This window comes from Heliconius melpomene, chromosome 14, assembly GCF_056956725.1.
Source record: "Heliconius melpomene rosina isolate 202511_hmr_F chromosome 14, ASM5695672v1, whole genome shotgun sequence".
Lineage (NCBI taxonomy): Eukaryota > Metazoa > Arthropoda > Insecta > Lepidoptera > Nymphalidae > Heliconius > Heliconius melpomene.
Window position 1 is genome coordinate 3,765,034 of NC_140402.1, and position 20,227 is coordinate 3,785,260.

Below are 20,227 nucleotides of genomic sequence, written 5' to 3' on the forward strand. Positions count from 1 at the left end.
CATTGCGTGTTGAGTAGCGGCACTCAACGCCTCGCTTTACATTGTTATTGCTAAAGAATATATTAATAATAAATAATTAATTCCCCCAAATGGAAATCGAACCTACAACTGTCACTTACAGTCAAACGCTTATGCCAATGTATAACGACGGCCTCAAACACTAACAAAAATCGTATAAAAAAACTTTAGTTCACGTCTGTGCACATTTTTCCCGATAAAAATATAAATGATCGATCTCTGTTTTTCTCATTCATATTAAAGTATAAGAACGTAATATGAATATTCTTTATAAAATCAATAGAAGCCAGAACAATTTGTTTTCAGAAGTTTCTTCGGTCTGTGTGTAAATATTTCATCCGGTTGGAAGCCAAATTAATAAAAAAAATTTTTTTTTTATAACTTTCTTAGAGGAACGGATGTCGTAACACACTAGGTTCCCTGTGCCTACCCTGTTAGGATAGAGCGTGAAGCTGATTTATAAGTTTCTTCGGTCTGTGTATAGATAATTCATCTGTCTAGAAGCCAAGTTGATTTTAATAACAAGAAATTCTTGATAGGAGGGGCTGCTATAAGTAAAATTAGCGAGTTGTTAATTATTCTGCTAATATATAAATGTATGTTGGTATGTCTGTTACCAAATCACGCAAAAACAAGTAATTTGATTGAAGTGGAATGGACATGTAGAACACAAATAATGATTAATAATTTACTGGTTTGACATGCAAAATATTTTAATTTAAATATTATTTTCTTGTAATTGTTACTATAATAGGGCACTTTAATTATGTTAGGAAATACTCTGTAAAATAACGATGAGGCCAGTTGTAGTCATCGTAGGCTGTGAGTTCGATTACCACTCAAGAAAATGAAATGTTTAATATTTTCATTTCTTCGCTCTGGTGTCGAGGCAAAGCGCGGGGTTGAGTTCTGCACTGTCTCCAGAATTCGGCAGAAAATGGGGAACGGAGTGTCGAAACACTAGGTTCCCTCAGCCTACAAAAATAACAAAATCGTTCAGTTTTTCCATACTTTAACTAATTAAATTACCTTTTAAAGTCATATTACGTGGTGTCCTCTACGCAAGGAGCAGGGACCGTGGCGGGACTTGCACAACCGAAGTAAATATTAACTCAGTCCTCGTCGATACGGCAACACTTGCACGCAAACGTCGAAATGATACACATTGGAGCTGTGAGTACTTATATATTTTTATTATTATTTTCTTGTACTACCTTCTTTTGTAAACAAATGGAAAAAGGAAATCTTTTTGTGGAAACTATTTATTATTTTAAATAAAATTGTTTGTTTTAATTGGTATGGTAGACGTGTTTTGGTGAATTTAAAATCTATTTGTAATGTATTTATCCGTCATTTTAATAAATTCTACTGTAATATTATAATTAAATTGTAATTCGTTTCTAAGTGCGTGATAGGGTAGTCCATGTGATCAGAGAAATGCGTAGAATTAAGACAAAAAACTGTCTTCAAAATATCAAATGGGCGAATTGAGGCTTAAAATCTTAGAATTACCTATTATATTAATTATACCTAATTTGGTATTTGTTAAAAATATTAAATCTACTTATATAACATTCTGAAAATTCCTGGTATGCCGTAATTTTACTAAAAGAAATATCCAAAACAGGAAAGTTAAAGTTAACAGTTTTAAAAGAAAGTTATACTTTAAAGTGGTTTTTACTTAAACTTTAAAAAATTGCTACGGCCAACGCACACTTGGGCAGCTTAGTTTCAATTTTGCTACATCTTAAAAACTAAAAATATTTAGGACTAAGCCCGCCCGCGGCTTTGCCCTCTTGAACTACTAAAATCGATAAGTGTCGACAGATTTGTTTAAATTTTTCTAATTATGAACTTATTATATTTTGTGTACAAAAATGATATTTTTAATGAATATATTCCAATTAATGTATCTATTATTTCACATATATATGTGTAAGTATTATTACTTTCACTCTAAAGAAGAAATATATAGTTATTTATAATCAATCTTTACCGGGTTTTTGTAACAATAATAGAAATAAATATAAATCAATTAAAAATGTACCTATATTTAATTAAAAAGTAGTGGAAGTTAATTAACTAGTAAATTAGTAAATTTTATATTGCTTATATGTATTTCAGTTATTTTTTGCCGCTATCATCACTAGCCATCTTTGCTTGGCAAACCCTGTACCGGATCCGAATCTATTTCATCACACTCGGTAAGTATTGTTTATTGAGTTAATTTTAATACGGTTTTCACTAGTAGACGTTATTCAAGAAGTACATACATATTTCAATACTAGCGACCGGCTCGCGGCTTCGCCCGCATCTACTACACGATTGTAGATACTTTCGTGAGCTGAATAACATTATAATTTTAAAGACAATATCCATACATTGTAAGCTAAAATTTCAGCCAATTCACTAAAATATAATATAATATTAACAATTTATTTATGAACCCATTGATATAAAACAAAACTAAACGTTAAAAGAACTTTGCCAAAATACAATAGTGAAAATTGCATTTAAATCAGTAAAGTCGTTCCTGAGATACGCTTGAATAAACGCACAGACAAACACACAAAAATTTAAAAATCATTGTTTTGGGTTGGTTAATGTACCAACCCAAACCAAAAAAAAACAAAAAATATGTTTCAAATAATCGTGAAAAACGTTTAGAAACTGAGAGGTCCTTTATATCGCGTCGAATAAATCGAATAATCTTTCCACGAATAATGAATTTCAAATGTAGCTAAAGTATAAACTTTATCGGTATTCATTTTGTTTCGATTTCTCAGAAATACGAATTATTTTAATGAAAAAGAAGACAATTACTTTGTGGTTGTTTTAACGGAATAAAGGAGTCCATTATCTGGAAATATTTCCTTGTGCTGATACTCTTCCAACTTAATTTGTATAAATATGTATTGGAGAAAAAATATAATTGTATTTAAAAAAACAGTCGACGCATATTAAGAACAATTATAATTAATAATTAAATTTATTCATATTTATTTGAATGCCATATTAGACAGGGGGAACCTAGTGTAAAGACCCTCTGTTCCCATTAAGACTGTGCATGTTGAGTGAAGAAAAAATATGCAATAAATTCCTCGAGTGGGAACCAAACCCACAACTATTACGTTTATAGTCGTTTGTGCCACTGCATCTCCTAATTCAAATTAGCATGTATAAAAAATATTCAAATAGAAAGACAAATAATATTACAAAAAAGTTCTAAGCAACGAAAACTAAAATTACCAACATAAAGAAAAATAATTATTATCTATATAATGCAGTAAAAACTTAACTAACTAATATTTTTCTAATTTCAGTGTCAAAATCCACATCCCATATGAAGTCCACAACGTTCACCACCACCATGTCGAGAGAATACCAATAATCAAGGAAGTGCCCATCATCAAGGAGGTCCCCGTAGTCCACCCAGTTCCCGTGATAAAACCAGTGCCCGTACTAAACACAGTCCACGTTCCAATAGTCAAAACGGTGGCCGTAGAAAAACCAGTTTTCATTCCAGTAAAAGAGCACTTTGGTTACTATCACCACTAAATCTCCTATTAGCACTTCCCAGTACTAAATTAAGTACTTAATGTACTTCCCTTTTGTTTTTACTTCCCTTTTTGTTAAGTTTATGGCATTATTAAGTGAGATTTTTGTATCTAAATGTGACGATCGAAGGAATTATGCTTTGACCATGTCGGGAATGTAATAAAAAGAAACCAAAGCCTAGATTCTCTTTTCATGTCACTGAAACGAAGTAAGCGATTATTTAGTTACCTATACTAAGACTGATTTCTTGTATTCAGAATTAATGTATTAAATAAACTTTATTTTATATAATTTGTTTTCATTTTAAGAACCCTCTAATTAATTATTAAATATAAAAGAAATTTACATTTAATTTTAAACTGAATAACTATAATAAAAGCGTAACTTGAGTTTTGAATTGAATTCTTTTAATATATTTGTAAAGAGTTTTACTATGTTATCATTTAAAAATTAAATTAACATTTCATAAGAATTCTACTAAAATTTTCTCTTTTAGTGGAACTTTAGAATATTATATTCATTTCGAAACTGCACTATAAAAGTTTGATTAGTGAAATTCATAAAGGAAAACTAGCTTGAGGTAATAAAAGTAAAGTTTTACACCTGTTGGCCATTAACACGGCACTAGTTAACAAAACTAAAACTATACAACCATTAAATGTGTATAATAACTGGGTGCTAATAAAATTAATACATTTATTGAGCCTTTTAAAGCTTAATTTGGTCGATAACGTTAATAGTTAATGTTAACGTTTAGGGCTTTGTTAAATTTGTAACAACATTGTTAGTGGTCGTAGGTTCAAATTCAATGTGGGAATTTCTTTGTATTGGTAATGGTATTAAATACCTACAGGTATAATATTTACTATAGGAAACCTAGACTTTTTTTTCTGCATATGTGTACCTTTTGTAAAATGTAGTATTATATGGGTTTTACTAGGTTAAATATATTAAAAAATATCAGCTTCACGCTGTATCCCGCACACAGCAGGATAGGCAGAGGTAACCTAGTGTTAAGACACTCCGTTCCCCACTTTCAGCCGAATTCCAGAGGCATTGCGTGTTGAGTGCCAGGACTCAACACCACGCTTTGCCTCGACACCAGAGCGAAGAAATGGAAATATAAACGTAAATAAAAATTTCACTTCTTCGAGTGGGAATCGAACCCACAACCGTCGCGTTACAGTCACACCCTAATGCCGCTACGCCACGACGGAATATAAAATAACTAAGTACCTAATACGTGGTTAACTACAAATTTCTCTTCAATGAAAATTCTTTCTCTCTTACTAAAACACTCACTCACACACAAACAAAAGCTATAACAAAACTTGGCTAGACATCAATATATTATACATAAGGTAGAACACGTACGTAGAAAACAATTTGTCTACCAACACGAAGGATAGTACAGTACAGTACTTTCGAAGAGTGGGAACACGGGACCCCATGGGAAGTACTCGTCACGCGCAAACGCCAGAGGTGCCATTATTTATTCAGTAACTAATACCTACACTTGACACATATCACGTTTCCCGTTGCCTTTCGATCGACGTGACAGCGGCAAGTGTATAAAGGCACGTATATTTTGTACTTGGAAAATGATAATATAGTTGGGTAGGTAGTTTAGTATTAGATTTTAAATTATATTAATATATTTAAGTATAAAATTGGCTATACCTTTTTCCTGTAGTATATACATTTTTATATATAAAAAATACGTTTTAAATATAACAACCTTCTCTACCGATGACGAGACAAGGTTCCAGGCCACCGGTGGCTAGGGTTCCAGAGTACCCACCTTCCTTACTTATACCCGACGACCTAAAACAACTTTTTGAAGAAATATGTCACAATTAATACCGAATTAGTATAAATATATTTTCTTAAACAACACTACATTTCAAGTTTTCAATCCAAAGAATTTGAAAACTTTAAAATAACTACACTTTTTCACTTATTTATTTCCAAAGCAAACCCGCAAGCGTAGCTATCTTTCCCCCATATTTGCTTTGCAATTTAGCATTACCTAACACGTATTGCATTTTCGCAAACATTCAAAGCATCAGCGTGAAAGTTAACACGTAATAGCGGGTTTCATTGTTTTGGCGTTATCACAATTCGCAGGGCGGCGATCGGCATGTCGGTATTTGTTGCTGTCAAAAGCCATTTAGTTGGTAGGCATTGGATGCTTAAAACTGAAGTATATTTAGGTATTCCTTCTTAGTGAAATTTTATTTTATTAGTTTTTATCTTGTATTTACTGATTTTCGTGTTTTTTGAACGTATCTCATCAACATATGTATCCTGCATTTAGCACGGTAGGCAGAGGGAACTTAGTGTTAAGATTTAATTACTTCGTATGGAAATCGAACCTACAATCTGTCGCTTTTACGACTGGGTTCAAATATAGTTGATGTTTATCAAAATATACATAGGTACCGTATGAAATATGTAGCTTTGAAGAAATTTCTTTTATCATAATATTATAAATTAAATTAAAAAGAGACGAAAGCTTTTAGACGAATAAAGGATTATAAAGTCGAATTACACATGTTATTTTTATTATGTTTAAATTAATATTCTTACTTCTACTTAGGAATAATAAATAATTAATTACAAAATCAATAAAAATTGATTTGAACTGAGAGTTAAACCTGTACCTCTAGGAAGTTTTCAAGGGACGCAGGTTCACATCCCGCTATGTTCAAATTTTTATATATTTTCTAAATAAATAGCTAATGAAATTTCTAAATATTCAAGAAGCACATTTCATAGTGAGCATGCACCAGCACAGGGCTTTGTTTACGGAGGCTTATCGCAATTTGCAGTGATTCGCTATCAACGTGTCGGTCGATTGTTCTCCTGTCAAATTTATGTCGGTAAATACTGCTTGGGAAATTTGACTTCCAAATAGACGTGCTCTACTTTTGTATTTAGATGCCTATAATTACTAGTATTAAAACGTAATAATAGTATAATAATAGTCACCATTAAAATCTACATTTCTTTATATTATTTCATAATATTATTCTCTCTTTCTCTCCTTCTCTCTCACAAAATTCAACATAAATCTCAAACAACAATAGTACCTCCCTAAAAATCCCTGAAAAACGCTATTTAAAATAAAAATATATCCCTTTTCATAAAATTAAGGTACCCATATCATTAATTTAACGCGAAATCGGCATTTTCGGCTCGATTGATTCACGAATGGTTAATTTTCACCCAATTAATTCTTTTGTCGACTCGGGCACTTGTTACTGGTAATTATATCGCTTATGAATACACCCTTGACAACTCTGGGTAACGTGACGGTTTTAAAATGGAGAAACCAATTTAAACCCGATATCTGAATTATTTGCCAAATAATTGAAGGTATTTCAACAATTGAACATGGAATGTATTTAGAACTAATAGGTATATGAAGTAGTATATTCTATCGTGCGACTGTAAACGCGAGAGGTTGTGGTTCGATTTTCGCTCGAGGAAAATTAAATATTTAACATTTTTATTCATCGCTTTGGTAATGAGGTATATCGCAGAGTTCAGTTCCACCATTCAACGCGCAATGTCTCTAGAATGCGGCGGAAAGTAAGGAGCGGAAGTGTGTCGTCGTTGCAGGAGCAAAAAAATAAAGTATTTCATTTTCTCAAGTGGGAATCGAACCCATAACCTCTCGTGTTTACAGTGTCACTAATATGACCTCATTGAGTAACTTTAATAGTATAATTAGGGTAAACTATGGAAATACTCGTCTATTAATATCCAAGCACCGTAAAAAGCAAGGAGTATATTATTAATGAGCTTCAAACATGCGATATATGTGACAGAGTGTATTTCACAAAATACTATTACAATATCCAATTACCCTATATAACTATATAAAGGTTAATAATTATCGATTTCGTACTAAATTAGGGAATTATGTGTTGTCAATACATTTTAATAGTAATATCATTTACATAAGCTTTTTGTTAATAGCATCCAATATAGAAATTAGTATAAATAAATATAGTTAAATATAGTGTAAATTTATAGTTTTGGAAACTGTTAAAATTTTGACTAAGCGACCTATTTTTTGAAGTCGTTTTATAGTCATTTTTTAGGATAAATTTCGAAACTGAAAGTATTGCCTGCTTTCAAAAAATAAATTGCGTCATGTTTTTACTGCATAACAGTAGTAAGATGACATTCCGTTCCCAACTTTCCAATTGCGTATTGAATGGCGTAACTCAACGCTGTTCTTTGTCCAACAGAGAGCGGAAAATACGCTGTCCACTGTCCACAAAAATAGCCTTCCACCATAAGGTTGTTATTTAACATGAAGAACGTGTTTGAAAAGCATTACATAAAATAAAAGGATATAACTCGCTACCTTATTGCTTCCTCATTTCTAATTTCAAATTCTACTTCTACTTTGAAACGCATGAGGTATGACACAAATATACAACTAGACCAGGGCAAATACCAACGAGAAATCATTCTTGACGTCTGAGGCTGAACCAGTTCTACTGTACACCGTGTAGGTGTGATATCCAACTAGTGTATGAGAAAACAAAGGGAATTAGTTTTTTTTTATTTTCTAACCATTCCTGGGAGTTAGCTGGTGCCACGATTCTTTATTTTATTAAATTTAAAAAATATTTAAATTTTAAATTAAACTATTCCTTTTAATGGACAGATTAAGATTATCAGAAATGAATAATTGACTATCGAATAACAGATAAATATCTCAATCAATAATGGTACAGGAAATAGCTTTAGTAGAGTTTCCTAGAGAAATTTAACGTTTGTTCCCAACCAGTCGCTCCTCGATAGTTTGCTTGAAGTTAAGTCTTCGGCCATACCGCTTTTGTATTGGCCGTCTTATCCCATAATCGAATACTAACTTGTGTACAGTTATCGTTGATATTGCGGACTAGAGTTATATTTGAGCCCGCTTCTGGCGAATTAAAATCTAATGGGACTATATATACATATATATGGTACTTCTGTGCCAACTGAAATTATTAATAAATATTTTGCTTAGCTTTTTACAATATAAATTTTCTTATCCTCCTCCTCTTGGCATTAGTCCTGGTTTTTTCCCAGGGTCTGCCTTCTTACTCAACCAACTTCGGTCTTTAACGTCCTCGTTGGTTAGGTCATTGATATATTGCATAACATAGGTCCGTTTGGTGTAGACAACACCAAAAAATATTAACCCCTAATCAAAAATATATTTCATCGAAAACAATACCCCATCTGTGGTTGACCAAAATAATTTCACATCAGATACGGTTATTAACTTCGGCTGTTCTGTTATCAACTCATATAGTGAATGGAAATGACAAAAGTTTTATTTGCCAACGTAATTTATATGCCAAGAGTCATAATAGAGTCGGTGCTAGGCATGCTTAATTAATTGTAACAGTAATTGTAAAGTCATCGCGCTCTTTCCCTTGTTCCAGTCATCAAGGAAAAGATCAATTAACAGGATTAGTTGGCTCCTTTAAAGATTACGTAATTTGGAGAAGATGAGGGTAGTTCCGAAAGTATATAATATCGGCATTTCTCATAATGCCCGCGGCTAAAGGGAATGTGAAACGTTTAGCTTTCAAATGTTAAGGCAGACGTTAGGGAACTATAAATTATTACTACAGCTAACTTGTATTACGTATGCACTTTGCATATTTTAACCTATTACTTAGTTAAGTAAATTCAATTTTAAACATGTAATTCTAATTAAATTTTAAACATGTAATTGTATTGGAATAAACTAAGTACTAAATTAAAGTATAGAAGAGGTGGCAATGAGAATGAGTATGTACTCCATATAATATTTATTTTGTACTAGTGGGCCCGGACGCGGCTACGCCCGCGAAAATATATGCCTAAATAACTAAAATAAGTTAAAAAATAATAATAAGTGGAGATTTACTCTTTTTTGGAGATCTATTCAAGAAAATATTGCAAATATGAGAAAAAAAAAGTATCCTATGTTCATCCCGGGACCCTCAAGTAATTCTATATGAGTATTTTATAACAATTAAATTAGCGGTTTGGCCCTGATTGCGTAAAAGACAGACAGACAGACAGACAGACAGACAGAGTTACTTTCGAATTTATAATATAGGTATGGATTAACAACATGGATTAAGAAAACAAAACGATAATTCATCTTTATAAGTATATGTTGGACTGATTTCTTGTATATATTCAATCTTTATTGTGATATGAGGGTCGATTCTGGAGGAATATTATGATAATGGCGAATGAATTAGGGAACGATAAAATGAACTTCGTGGTTAACAGAAAAGTGAGAATATCAAACAAATGTTAAGCTTCAGGAAATAATTTTCAAATAATACTGTTAATTAATCTAAGATAAAATTCCTTTTATTTCGCTTCCGAGTCACATCTAGTGTACAGATCCTCCGTTCTCCATTTTTTGTTGAACTCCTCAATATATACACTATGCCTTGAGTTTCAAGACACAATGTCACGTTTTGCCTACACCGGAGAAAGGAAAATAATTTATTCCCTCGACCGGAACCGAACCCAAAACCATTTTCAGTCAGTCGCTATCCTGATAAGCCACGAGATCCTCAATTATTATAGTCCATGTTGTAATCTAAATATATATCTTATTTTCTATAACAAACAAATATAAGATACTAAAAATCGATGTTATCAAACACTTTGGAAGTGGAAGATATAAACGTCGTAAAAACGTCTTCACAGAAGGCATGGTTCAATTTGGCGAATTTAACTGCTATCTTCAGCGATAGCATTTTAAAAGTTATTAGCGTAACAAAATTGTGGACGATTTTTCTCTTTTAAGTATTTTGCCGATTGTATCTTTTAGTAGCAAAAATGGCATTTTACCACTGTAATGCCGCTAGCTCGACCTTGGTCTGGTAATGACGTTACAAAGGGAATCATTTATCTCAACTTTTTGTTTATGACGGTATTATATCTTTACAAATTGGGTTGGATTATATTTTTCATAGTTGAATTAATCAGCACGTGGTTCTGAAATATGTTTCTTTTTTCTGTATTTTTAGGGTTCCGTACCTTCAAAGGTAAAAACAAAACCCTCATAGGATCAGGACCGTTTATCTTATTCAAAAGCATAGAAAAATTCAAGCAATGAAATTTGGCACGAAGCAAGAACTTACAATATAAATAAAGGAAAAAATCTAAAAAGGGCAAATTAACAGTATTTCATAGAAACCAATAATTACAAACATATATTTGTTGTTGATTTCATACAAAAATCTAGATCTCTATTAGAGATAAGTTATCCTTTGCACACTTTTACCTGTTGTTATAAGTTTTCTGTACTTTCTATCTTGTGTGGTACATAAATAAATGAAAAAAAAAAAAAAAAACGAGTGCAAATGCCCGTAAACTGAAATTTGTAAACTTTTCTCTTATATTCAGCACTTTCCATTGACTTAAAATCCTGAAATTGGTACGGACGCCTCGGTGGGTGAGTTGGACTCACACTTAATAGTTTTTTTTTAATTGATCTCCTGAACCTTTTAATAGAACTAAAAAACTTTACCTCATAATAGCTAAACCATTCTATATTTCATCAATTAAAGCTCTCACCAATAATAACAAGCAACGTAAACAGCATATGATCGTAAACAACAGTAATAGCGTACAAAGGGGCGCGGCAGAGGCGTGGTACGTCTGGGACCCTTCCGTGGAACTACCTATTAATTGTACAATAACAAATAAAAACTATATTGCAGCCACGAATGTTTATAATAGCGGTATCGTATTTAGATATATGGGTGTGGGTTCGATCCCCATTCGAGGAAGTGAAATATTTATTTACGTTTATATTTCTATTTCTTCGCTCTGGTGTCGAGGCGGCATCGAGTTCTCCCACTCAACACGCTGTGCCTCCAGAATTCGGCAGAAAGTGTGTGTCTTAACACTAGGTTCACTCAGCCTATCCTGCTGTGTGCGGGATACAGCGTGAAGCTGAAGAAAATATATGATTTCATTACACGAACTCTTACTAAAGTATTCACGATGCGTTCTTGTGCGTGAGTATGCATTTTCATGGCATGCCTCTTCTATATGATAAAATATTATCATATTCACGACATACCGAGCTTAATTAAGAACCATATTATGTTAAATTTTAAATTAATGAATTCTTCATTTACTTAAGAAAAAATGCAATTATTGATATTATATTGATATCTTTTTTATCAGCTTTTATTCGATTTAGTGTATTATTTAAGACAGAGGAAAAAAATATTTCTATTTTAGTACAAATTACCGTTTTCAATTCTCTAGTGCTGTAATATGGGAAATTCAAACTATCGTAAATAACATTGACTTTTATCACACACCTATTACGGTTTTTAACGTCACTATAAATAACATACGTTAAGAGAACATTAATTTATAAGAATTAATTGTTGGGATAAATTCTTTTTGCTTCTTATTTTACGATAAGGGTAACCGTATCGTATTTTATCTGCTTTTCATATATTTATGTTGAAATTACATACCTACACTCGAAATATTAAGATTTAAAAATAACAATAATAACTAAATCAATTAACAAAAAATAACGAGAAGCCGGCCCTTCCTGCAATCATGATGTACCGAAACGCTTCAAAGTAGTGTTGTCAAAAATGTTATTATTTTAATAATTAAATCGAAAAAATATTTTTTTCCTGAATATTCTATTCCCTTTAATAGCAGTATTAGTTTAAGCCTTAAGTTAATAAAAGCCGATAAACTTGGATTACGAAGTAATTTATTACAATCTTCTACTAAATATGCGGGAAGAATGTGAAGATAATAGCAACAAATCCAATTAATAAGATTCTCCAAAAATCTAATTCATAATTTCTCATATTTATTAATACACATTATATTCTTCAAACGGCCGTTTTAATTAATTATCTGTTCATTTCAGAAAATAAATAAAAATAAATATAGCATTAATCTTGTTTATTAGTATTTGACATAATATATATTTGAGAGAGATTGAATGAGAAAACAATTGCTTTAACAATAGACTTCATTATAATTAAAAATTATGCATAAGACAATTTGAAAAAAATAAACATACCGTCATATAAGAATCATCTATATACGTCCTTAAGCAATGTAAGAATCGATTTGTTTGTTTTTTTTTTATATATACGATAGTTGGATATGCGGAGAGAAAGAGAAGTAAGTCACTGAATCTTCGCTTTCCTCCCAAATATTAGAATTGGTGTGCCAGAATCAGACAAGAGCTGGAAAATAAAATTAATTCTAATATCTACGAGTGAGCATTATAGACGGCGTTTGTAATTATGATTGGTAGCCGAAGCACAAGAGACGCTACAGGCCGTGAGTTCGATTCCCACTCCACGAAATCTTATATTTCTGAGCTATAGTGTCGAGGCAAAGTGCGTTGTTACGTTCTAGCACTTAACATGCAATGCCTCCAGAATTCGGCGGAAAGCGGGGAGCGGAGTGTTTTATCACTACGTTCTCTCTACCTATGCTGCTAAAAGCGGAATTTATGTTTTTAAATTTACGTTCAAATGAAGTATGAAGTAAATAAATTATCATTATATCACATCGCAGTAACACGTATCTCAAAAGTACTTTAAATTGTTAAGCTCCTTAGAGCATTTCTTCATTAACTTTATTATGCTAACTTATTTTAATAAATGATTTCAAGTTAGTTTCCAAGTTCTTGTATTAAGCTTCAAAAAGTCTATTATATATATTTAATTAGCTTTGGTTCTTCTAAAGAATCGAATTATATTTATTCTAAAGTCAAGTTTTCTTAATTTGTTTGGAACTTAAAACTTCTTTATTTTTTTCTACTTGCTTGTCCTTCAATATCAATAAGCGTATAATAATATATTTTTATTTTTGTTATAAACTAGACCGTAAGTATAGTTATTTTTTATGAATTATTCAGTATATTTTTTTAAGGAACTTCGTGTGTTCTTTTCATCGATAATACGATTTTTATTGATCTTTGTTTAAAATTTTGGAGAATGGAGTGTTTCAACTAGGTTCCCTCTGTCTACCCTGTGTGTGGAATACAGCGGAATTAATGGAAATTAAAATTGACTTCTTAAATCAATTTCCATATTTAGACTTCATTTTTCTACATACAATCTGTAACATGTTACAAAAGCCTTTCATACTGTGTTACATAAACATATGAAAATTAACCAAAAGCTGATTTATATGAGCTATAACATTCCTAACCTTGAACTTTAATCTTTTTTGCTCATTTTTTTTATATTATAACAACAAACACAATTTCGTGCCTCCATCCATGCCGCTGAAGCGCCATTAAGAGTACTAGAATAAAAACTCGTTCCGCCCTAAATGAACCCTTTTCGTTGACGAGGTAGATAGATGTTTGTTACATTTTTTATTTATATGAATCTATATATATATAAAATCGAAAGGTCACTCACTCACTCATCACGAAATCTCAAAAATTACCAGAGCTGGGAATCGAGGAGAAGTTACTTATAGGACGTAGATGCTCGCTAAGACGGGAATTTGACGGGAATATTTTTAATTTTAAAGGGTTGTTTTAGGGGTTTAAAGTTTGTATGTAACTTCGTTACTAGCAATGCTAGGAGTTAAAATTTTATATGGACGTCACTTATAGGACGTAGGTACTCATGGAGACAGAAATAATAATAACGTAGTCCACGCAGGCGAAGCCGCGGGCGGGCATTATATAATTTTATCGATATTATCATTGTTCTCGTATGTAAAAAATATAATCATTAAGTACACATTATAAAAAGACGATAAGCGTAGAAACCTTCTTTTGTTTTGAAAGAAAAACTTATTAAAAAAAAAATCGTTGTATTATGTTTGTTAATTCAGATATTAGTTGGAAGATATCCTATTTTAAAGGTTATTCTAAAATATTCTATTTGTATATACATAAAGTTTTTTCTTTAGTCTATGTCCACAAAACGGACGAAAATTAAAGCGAAAAGCTTAAAAATCTCTCTACAGTTACAGTTAGTTACAGTTTCAAACGTGAAAAAAATCACTCACAAAACATAATTTAAAGTCTGGATCGCACCAATTGAATATACGTACTAATTTCAAATTAAATTTCATTTTCAATACCAAAATTTACTTCAGAATTGCTCTCCTGCCTACACCTTATTATCTCTATTCATTTCAAAAGATTTCGTCGAAGCTTCAGCAAGAGATAAAAATATAAGGACCATTCTAATTGAATATTCGATTCTACATATCGATTACTATAACTGAAACGTTCACTACAGGATTAATAAAAAGACTTAAAGGATTAAATTTATAACAACCTCGCGTCCTTTTAATTTTATTATAATGAAAGTAAGTAGATTCTCAAGTTTTCTATTATTCATTTAATTTTCTAGAAAACTGTTGGAACTGTTCCCATCACGATCCTTCGCGTGACGAAGAAACGTCGGGGAAGTTAAAGTGTTACTCCGCTAATAACATTAATTAATAGCGTATTGTTCAATGAGATTTCAGTAATTACCAAGTAATTAAGTATGTTTAATGTTTAACAAATCTACTTTGGTTTAATTATTATCGTAGACTTGGTCTTGCCATGATAAAGTCATCAATGACATAATCAAATTAAAAAAAATAAATCAACTTCACGCTGTATCCCGCACACAGCAGGGTAGGCAGAGGGTAGTGTTAAGGCACACCGTTCTCCACTTTCTGCCGAATTCTGGAGGCAATGCGTGTTGAGTGACAAAAATGGAAATATAAACTTAAATAGACATTTTACTTCTTCGAGTGAGGATCGAACCCATCATCCAACCGTCTTTTTATCTTTTTATTCAGCTACTACCTACATTATCTATTTTAGCTTCCATTCTAGAGACATTGTGTGATGAATGGAGGAACGCAACACCACGCTTTACCTCGTTATGAGAGTAACGAAATAAAAACTTTAACTATTTCATTTCTTCGACCAGGAATCGAACCCTAAACCTACTTGTTCTAAATATTACTACATCCGTTTATACATATAGGATATTAAACACTAGAGACAACCACCACTCCAATATTGTTACGCAGACTGCTAACAAACATCCCAACAAGCTTTGATTAACAAGAAGCACCAGCACATACTAAAACAAGTAGATCAACAAGAATCTTATCTGTTCACATCAGATTACAGATCCTAAGAGTACACGTCAAATTAAGCTATTGAGAGCAACAGACGCCTGGGACAGGACCCTGGAGATCTGGTGCAAGGCTTCAGTATTGATATTACTGGAGGAAACTTGAAACTAAGTGGAGACGCTCGTATAATAGGTGATTGTTTACCGTCTAAAAGTTATTTAATTATTGTAGGGAAAGTGTACCTAATTGTTTTTTAATTTTTACTTTTCATTTTTTCTTATGCATTTCGTTGGTTAGTAGTGGGATTACTTAGAGATATTTTTGGGGAATGGACCTTAGGTTTAAACAGAGTATGTTCGTGTAAATGTTTTATTTTTATTTTAAGGGGTAGCTAGTTTAGTTTTTTTTTTCAGTAAAATTTGTGGGGCGGATAATTCATTTTATAATTAAACAAATATATTAATAGGGATCGCTTGCAAAAATTGATAGTAAATCATTTAATTGTATTTATTTTTGTATTAATCATTTACTTGTTTTTATTATACTTGTATTTACTGCTCTACAAGACGAATCGGCCTCAAACAAGTAAACAGGTCAGAATTAACAAACTTAACGTCGTAACTGGCTCGAAGCATCGACCTCAAACAATTAAGTAAACCACAGTTAACTAACAAATAATCCAAGTGAACTTGCTCTAATAAGTAAGTATACCGACGGAGAAGCATGCCAATACTAAGGTTTTTGATAGAATCGCACTTATCCTATTGGGGGGGTTATTTTCATTAGTAATTTTATCAAACGTTAGTTATGCCCTAGACTGATCAGTTAGTCGAGCTGTAAAATATATGCTAGAGATTGTAGGTTTTTACTTTGCCATTGATGTTAATAAAGGTAGTAATCAAATATAATTTTAATTTATTTTTATTATAAAAAATAAGTTACCTTCTCAAAATATAATATGTCAACTACAAGAATTAGATATTGTCAGTAACACTTAAAAATATTAATACAAAACCTGTATTACCTACATATATTGATATATTCGTCTTCTTATATATTCATTTTAATCTATTCAGCTGTACCCTATAGCAGGGTAGGCAGAGGTAACCCAGTGTTTAGACACTCCATTCCCCACTTTCTGCTGGAAGTGGTGGAAGTCAACACTGCGCTTATCGTTGTTACCAGAGCCAAGAATCGAAAATATTAATAAATTCATTATACTAGTGAGAATCAAGGCCACAATCTGTCCAGTAAATCTGTCTGTCATACGTTTGTACCACTGCGCCATAACGGCCTTTACATACATTACAATTATAATAGGTATCTAAATATTTTTTAAAAGTATTAAAATTTCCATACTTTTCACACATTACGCTGTCTAAACGAAACCTTTTTCTTTTCGCCGGAATTCACGTTAAGACCCCTCTTTACATTATGAATATTCAAATTACGATTTTAATGTTAGCGACTACCAGAAAACGAGGCCCGGTAATTGTAGGGGTCTCCCCCCTTAAAAAATGTAAAACAATTGGAAACAATCCCAAATGTAAATAGAGAGAATAATATACAGACATAGAGAAAGAATAGAAGGAAACTTTTTAAGCTGTATACTTGGAGTGCCGTTGGGTTCTTCCAAGTATGAAACTCGCTAGGGTTGTCGATGTGTAATATAAATATGTGTTGGTATGCCTATATATTAGTACGTTGGTAATTCGACATTAATGTTTTTGTTCGCCCCTACACCGTAACTGACCTTAATAGATAATATTTTAATAATTGTATAAGAAAATTTAAATTACATATTACTGATAGGGCCGCGCTTTAATAACAATATAATTATAAGTTTTAATTATAACGATAAGAATTTCTAATTGAAAATGAAAGATTTCGAACATATGACAAAGAACAGGTAAAGCTTAAGAAATAATGAAAATAAAATCTGAATTTTAATAATAACGAGTGAAAAATTGAAATTGTATGGAAAAAATGGTCATATAATTTACGCAAACGCAGTTGCGGGCGACCACTAGTATTCAATAAAAATTAAGACGACGATTTTATACAAAATATTTTCGTTATTTGTAAATTTCAACATTACGTTCTTAATGTAGTCTCCCCATGGAAAATTTAATTCTTCGCATTTTGAGAATTTCCCCAAAGACAGACAACCCTGGCTCGGGAGGGGGTGCGAGGGTGGTAGTGTCAAAGCTAGCCAACGATCAGTCACTGTCAAGTTGCCGATAGCGAGAGACGTCTCAGTATTGCGTAGAATTTTATCTTTAACGATATCAATTCGTGCTTTTAATCGAATTTTTATTTTTCTCGATAGCCTCGCTCACTTTGATATCGAATAATATGTCAAAGTTTCCAATATTCGCTTTATATTATAAATCGACTGCGTAAGCGTCAAAAGTCAAGCTATAAATAATAAACGTATATTATATAAGCAGAACTCTATTTATTACATATATATATAAATATATAGATTAAATATGTATGCCTAAATATATGCCTTTATGATGGTAAAAATCACGTCGTGGCGCAGAAACACAGATGTGTGACTGTTAACGCGACTGGTTGTGGGTTCGATCCCCACTCGAGGAAATGAAATATTTATTTAAATTTATATTTTCATTTCTTCGCTCTGGTGTCGAGGCAAAGCGCGGTATTGAATACCGCCACTCAACACACAATGCCCCCAGAATTAGGGAATTGAATGTCTTAACACTACGTGCCCTCTGCCCCTACGCTGCTGTGAGCGGGATACAGCGTGAAGCTGGTTTGATATATTTTTTTTAAATTAAATAGAATGTTAACAGTAATTTTTTTATCTATCCAAGAGAACATTATAATTACAACAATAATTAATAAAAAATATTATCAAAAAAGGTCATTAGATGTTAAAATTCAGTATGATAGCGATATTTGGAACAAAAAATATCTACTGAGGCATATTTCTTGAGTTTAATCTCGCTTGTCAGTTACAGCTTTCCTCATTAATTAACCGTTACGGGAGCAGCATCCACGATCAATTTACCAATAAAATTTTACGTTTTTTTCTTCTAAACGAACCGACCGACTAGAGTTATTTAATTCTAAAAGATATAAGATAATAAGACTAAAATATAGCTAAAGCACATTTCCAAATCCACAATCGCTTAAATATATTGAAAAATCAAAAAGTTTGTTTTATTACAGCAGTAGTAAAATGCCAAATATTGGTATTCCAGAATTCTTATTCAAATCTTGCGAGCGTCTATTTGAATCTATCGATGCATTTTTATCATCTAGTCTGCATTGGAGGAACGACGAGAATTTATTAGTTCACTGATTTTTTCAATTGCTCTAAATGGTAAGAGAGAGATTTATAAGGCATTCTCTAGCGAAGTCACGTAACGCTCGTCCCCTTTGTCGGTGACCCGTACTCGTGAAGTTCCTCGAAAGAAAAAAATAACTTGTAGATAGTTCTTAGACATCCGATCGTTAAATTGTTTAAGTACTTAGAACATTTTCATTGTAAATAACTATAGTTATATTTAACGGATAGTTTAAAAGAATGTCTTTCTATTGCAACGACGATACCATTTTAAATATAAAAGAAATTGAGAAAAATAAACTTGGAAAGCGTATTTCGTTTAGTATTTATTGAGAATAAATTACTCGAGAATAATAAAAGAAACAATGAATTTAACTTTGCAAGGAAATCAAACGTTATAAAACAAATAGAATATAAAGTGAAGCGACAAGAGCTCAGAAAGCCACAAAGCGAGAGCTCGTGGATGCGGGCGCCCATAGTTTTTACTAGCGAAGCGTGCCTTTTTTGCTTAGCAGGAACAGCCCCACTCGCATCCGGATTTGCATCCTGCACCGAATGGACTGACTTTGAATAAAGATGCGCTCGTGTCTTCTCGTTTTATATCAAAAATAATACCGAACTTTTGTTTATGGTCGTGTCGTAGGGTCATTAAATTTTAGTTTGTTTTTTTTTATGGAAGCAGCGTATAAGGTGTATAGGATGTTAAAATAATCATTGTTGTTTCTTTTATCTTCATACAAAAAAATATTTTTGCTGGAAAAATAGAAAGTTAATAAAATCAGGTTCACGCTGTATACCGCACACAGCAGGGTAGGCAGAGGGAACCTAGTGTTAAGGCACTCCATTCCCCACTTTTTGTCAAATTCACTCGACACCAGAGCGAAGAAAGAGAAATATAAACGTAAAAAAATATTTCACTTCCTCGAGTGGGGTTCGAATCCACAACCATCGCGTTGCATTAACACCTTGTACCGCTGCGCCATTACGGCCTCAAAGATGGAAAGTTTTTAGTAATATATCAATATTAAAAATGTATTTTTTAGAATGATATTTGAACCCGTAATCGATGCACTAAGAGTGAACTCTTTCTATCGAATCAAAGAGAATTTTATAATGAGTAACAGTATATTTTTGGCGAACATTTATTTCTTATTTATTTCTTAAGCAACGACATAAGAATTACATATAAGAAGAATTCTAAAGCATTAATAA

General features: G+C 32.1%; 2 protein-coding genes across 5 annotated transcripts in view; one reads left to right on the forward strand and one right to left on the reverse strand.

The window, feature by feature from the left end:
• Positions 1 to 20,227, reverse strand: part of Sema1a (semaphorin 1a) — a 331,748-nt gene that overhangs the window by 263,604 nt on the left and 47,917 nt on the right. The gene's annotated exons all lie outside the window — the stretch shown is intronic.
• On the forward strand, positions 1,048 to 3,867 carry LOC146531989 (uncharacterized). Its single transcript, XM_085197603.1, has 3 exons — positions 1,048 to 1,191; positions 2,143 to 2,222; positions 3,342 to 3,867. Exons 1-3 carry the CDS (start codon positions 1,174 to 1,176, stop codon positions 3,574 to 3,576), a joined length of 333 nt encoding a protein of 110 aa, XP_085053729.1. The 5' UTR covers positions 1,048 to 1,173; the 3' UTR covers positions 3,577 to 3,867.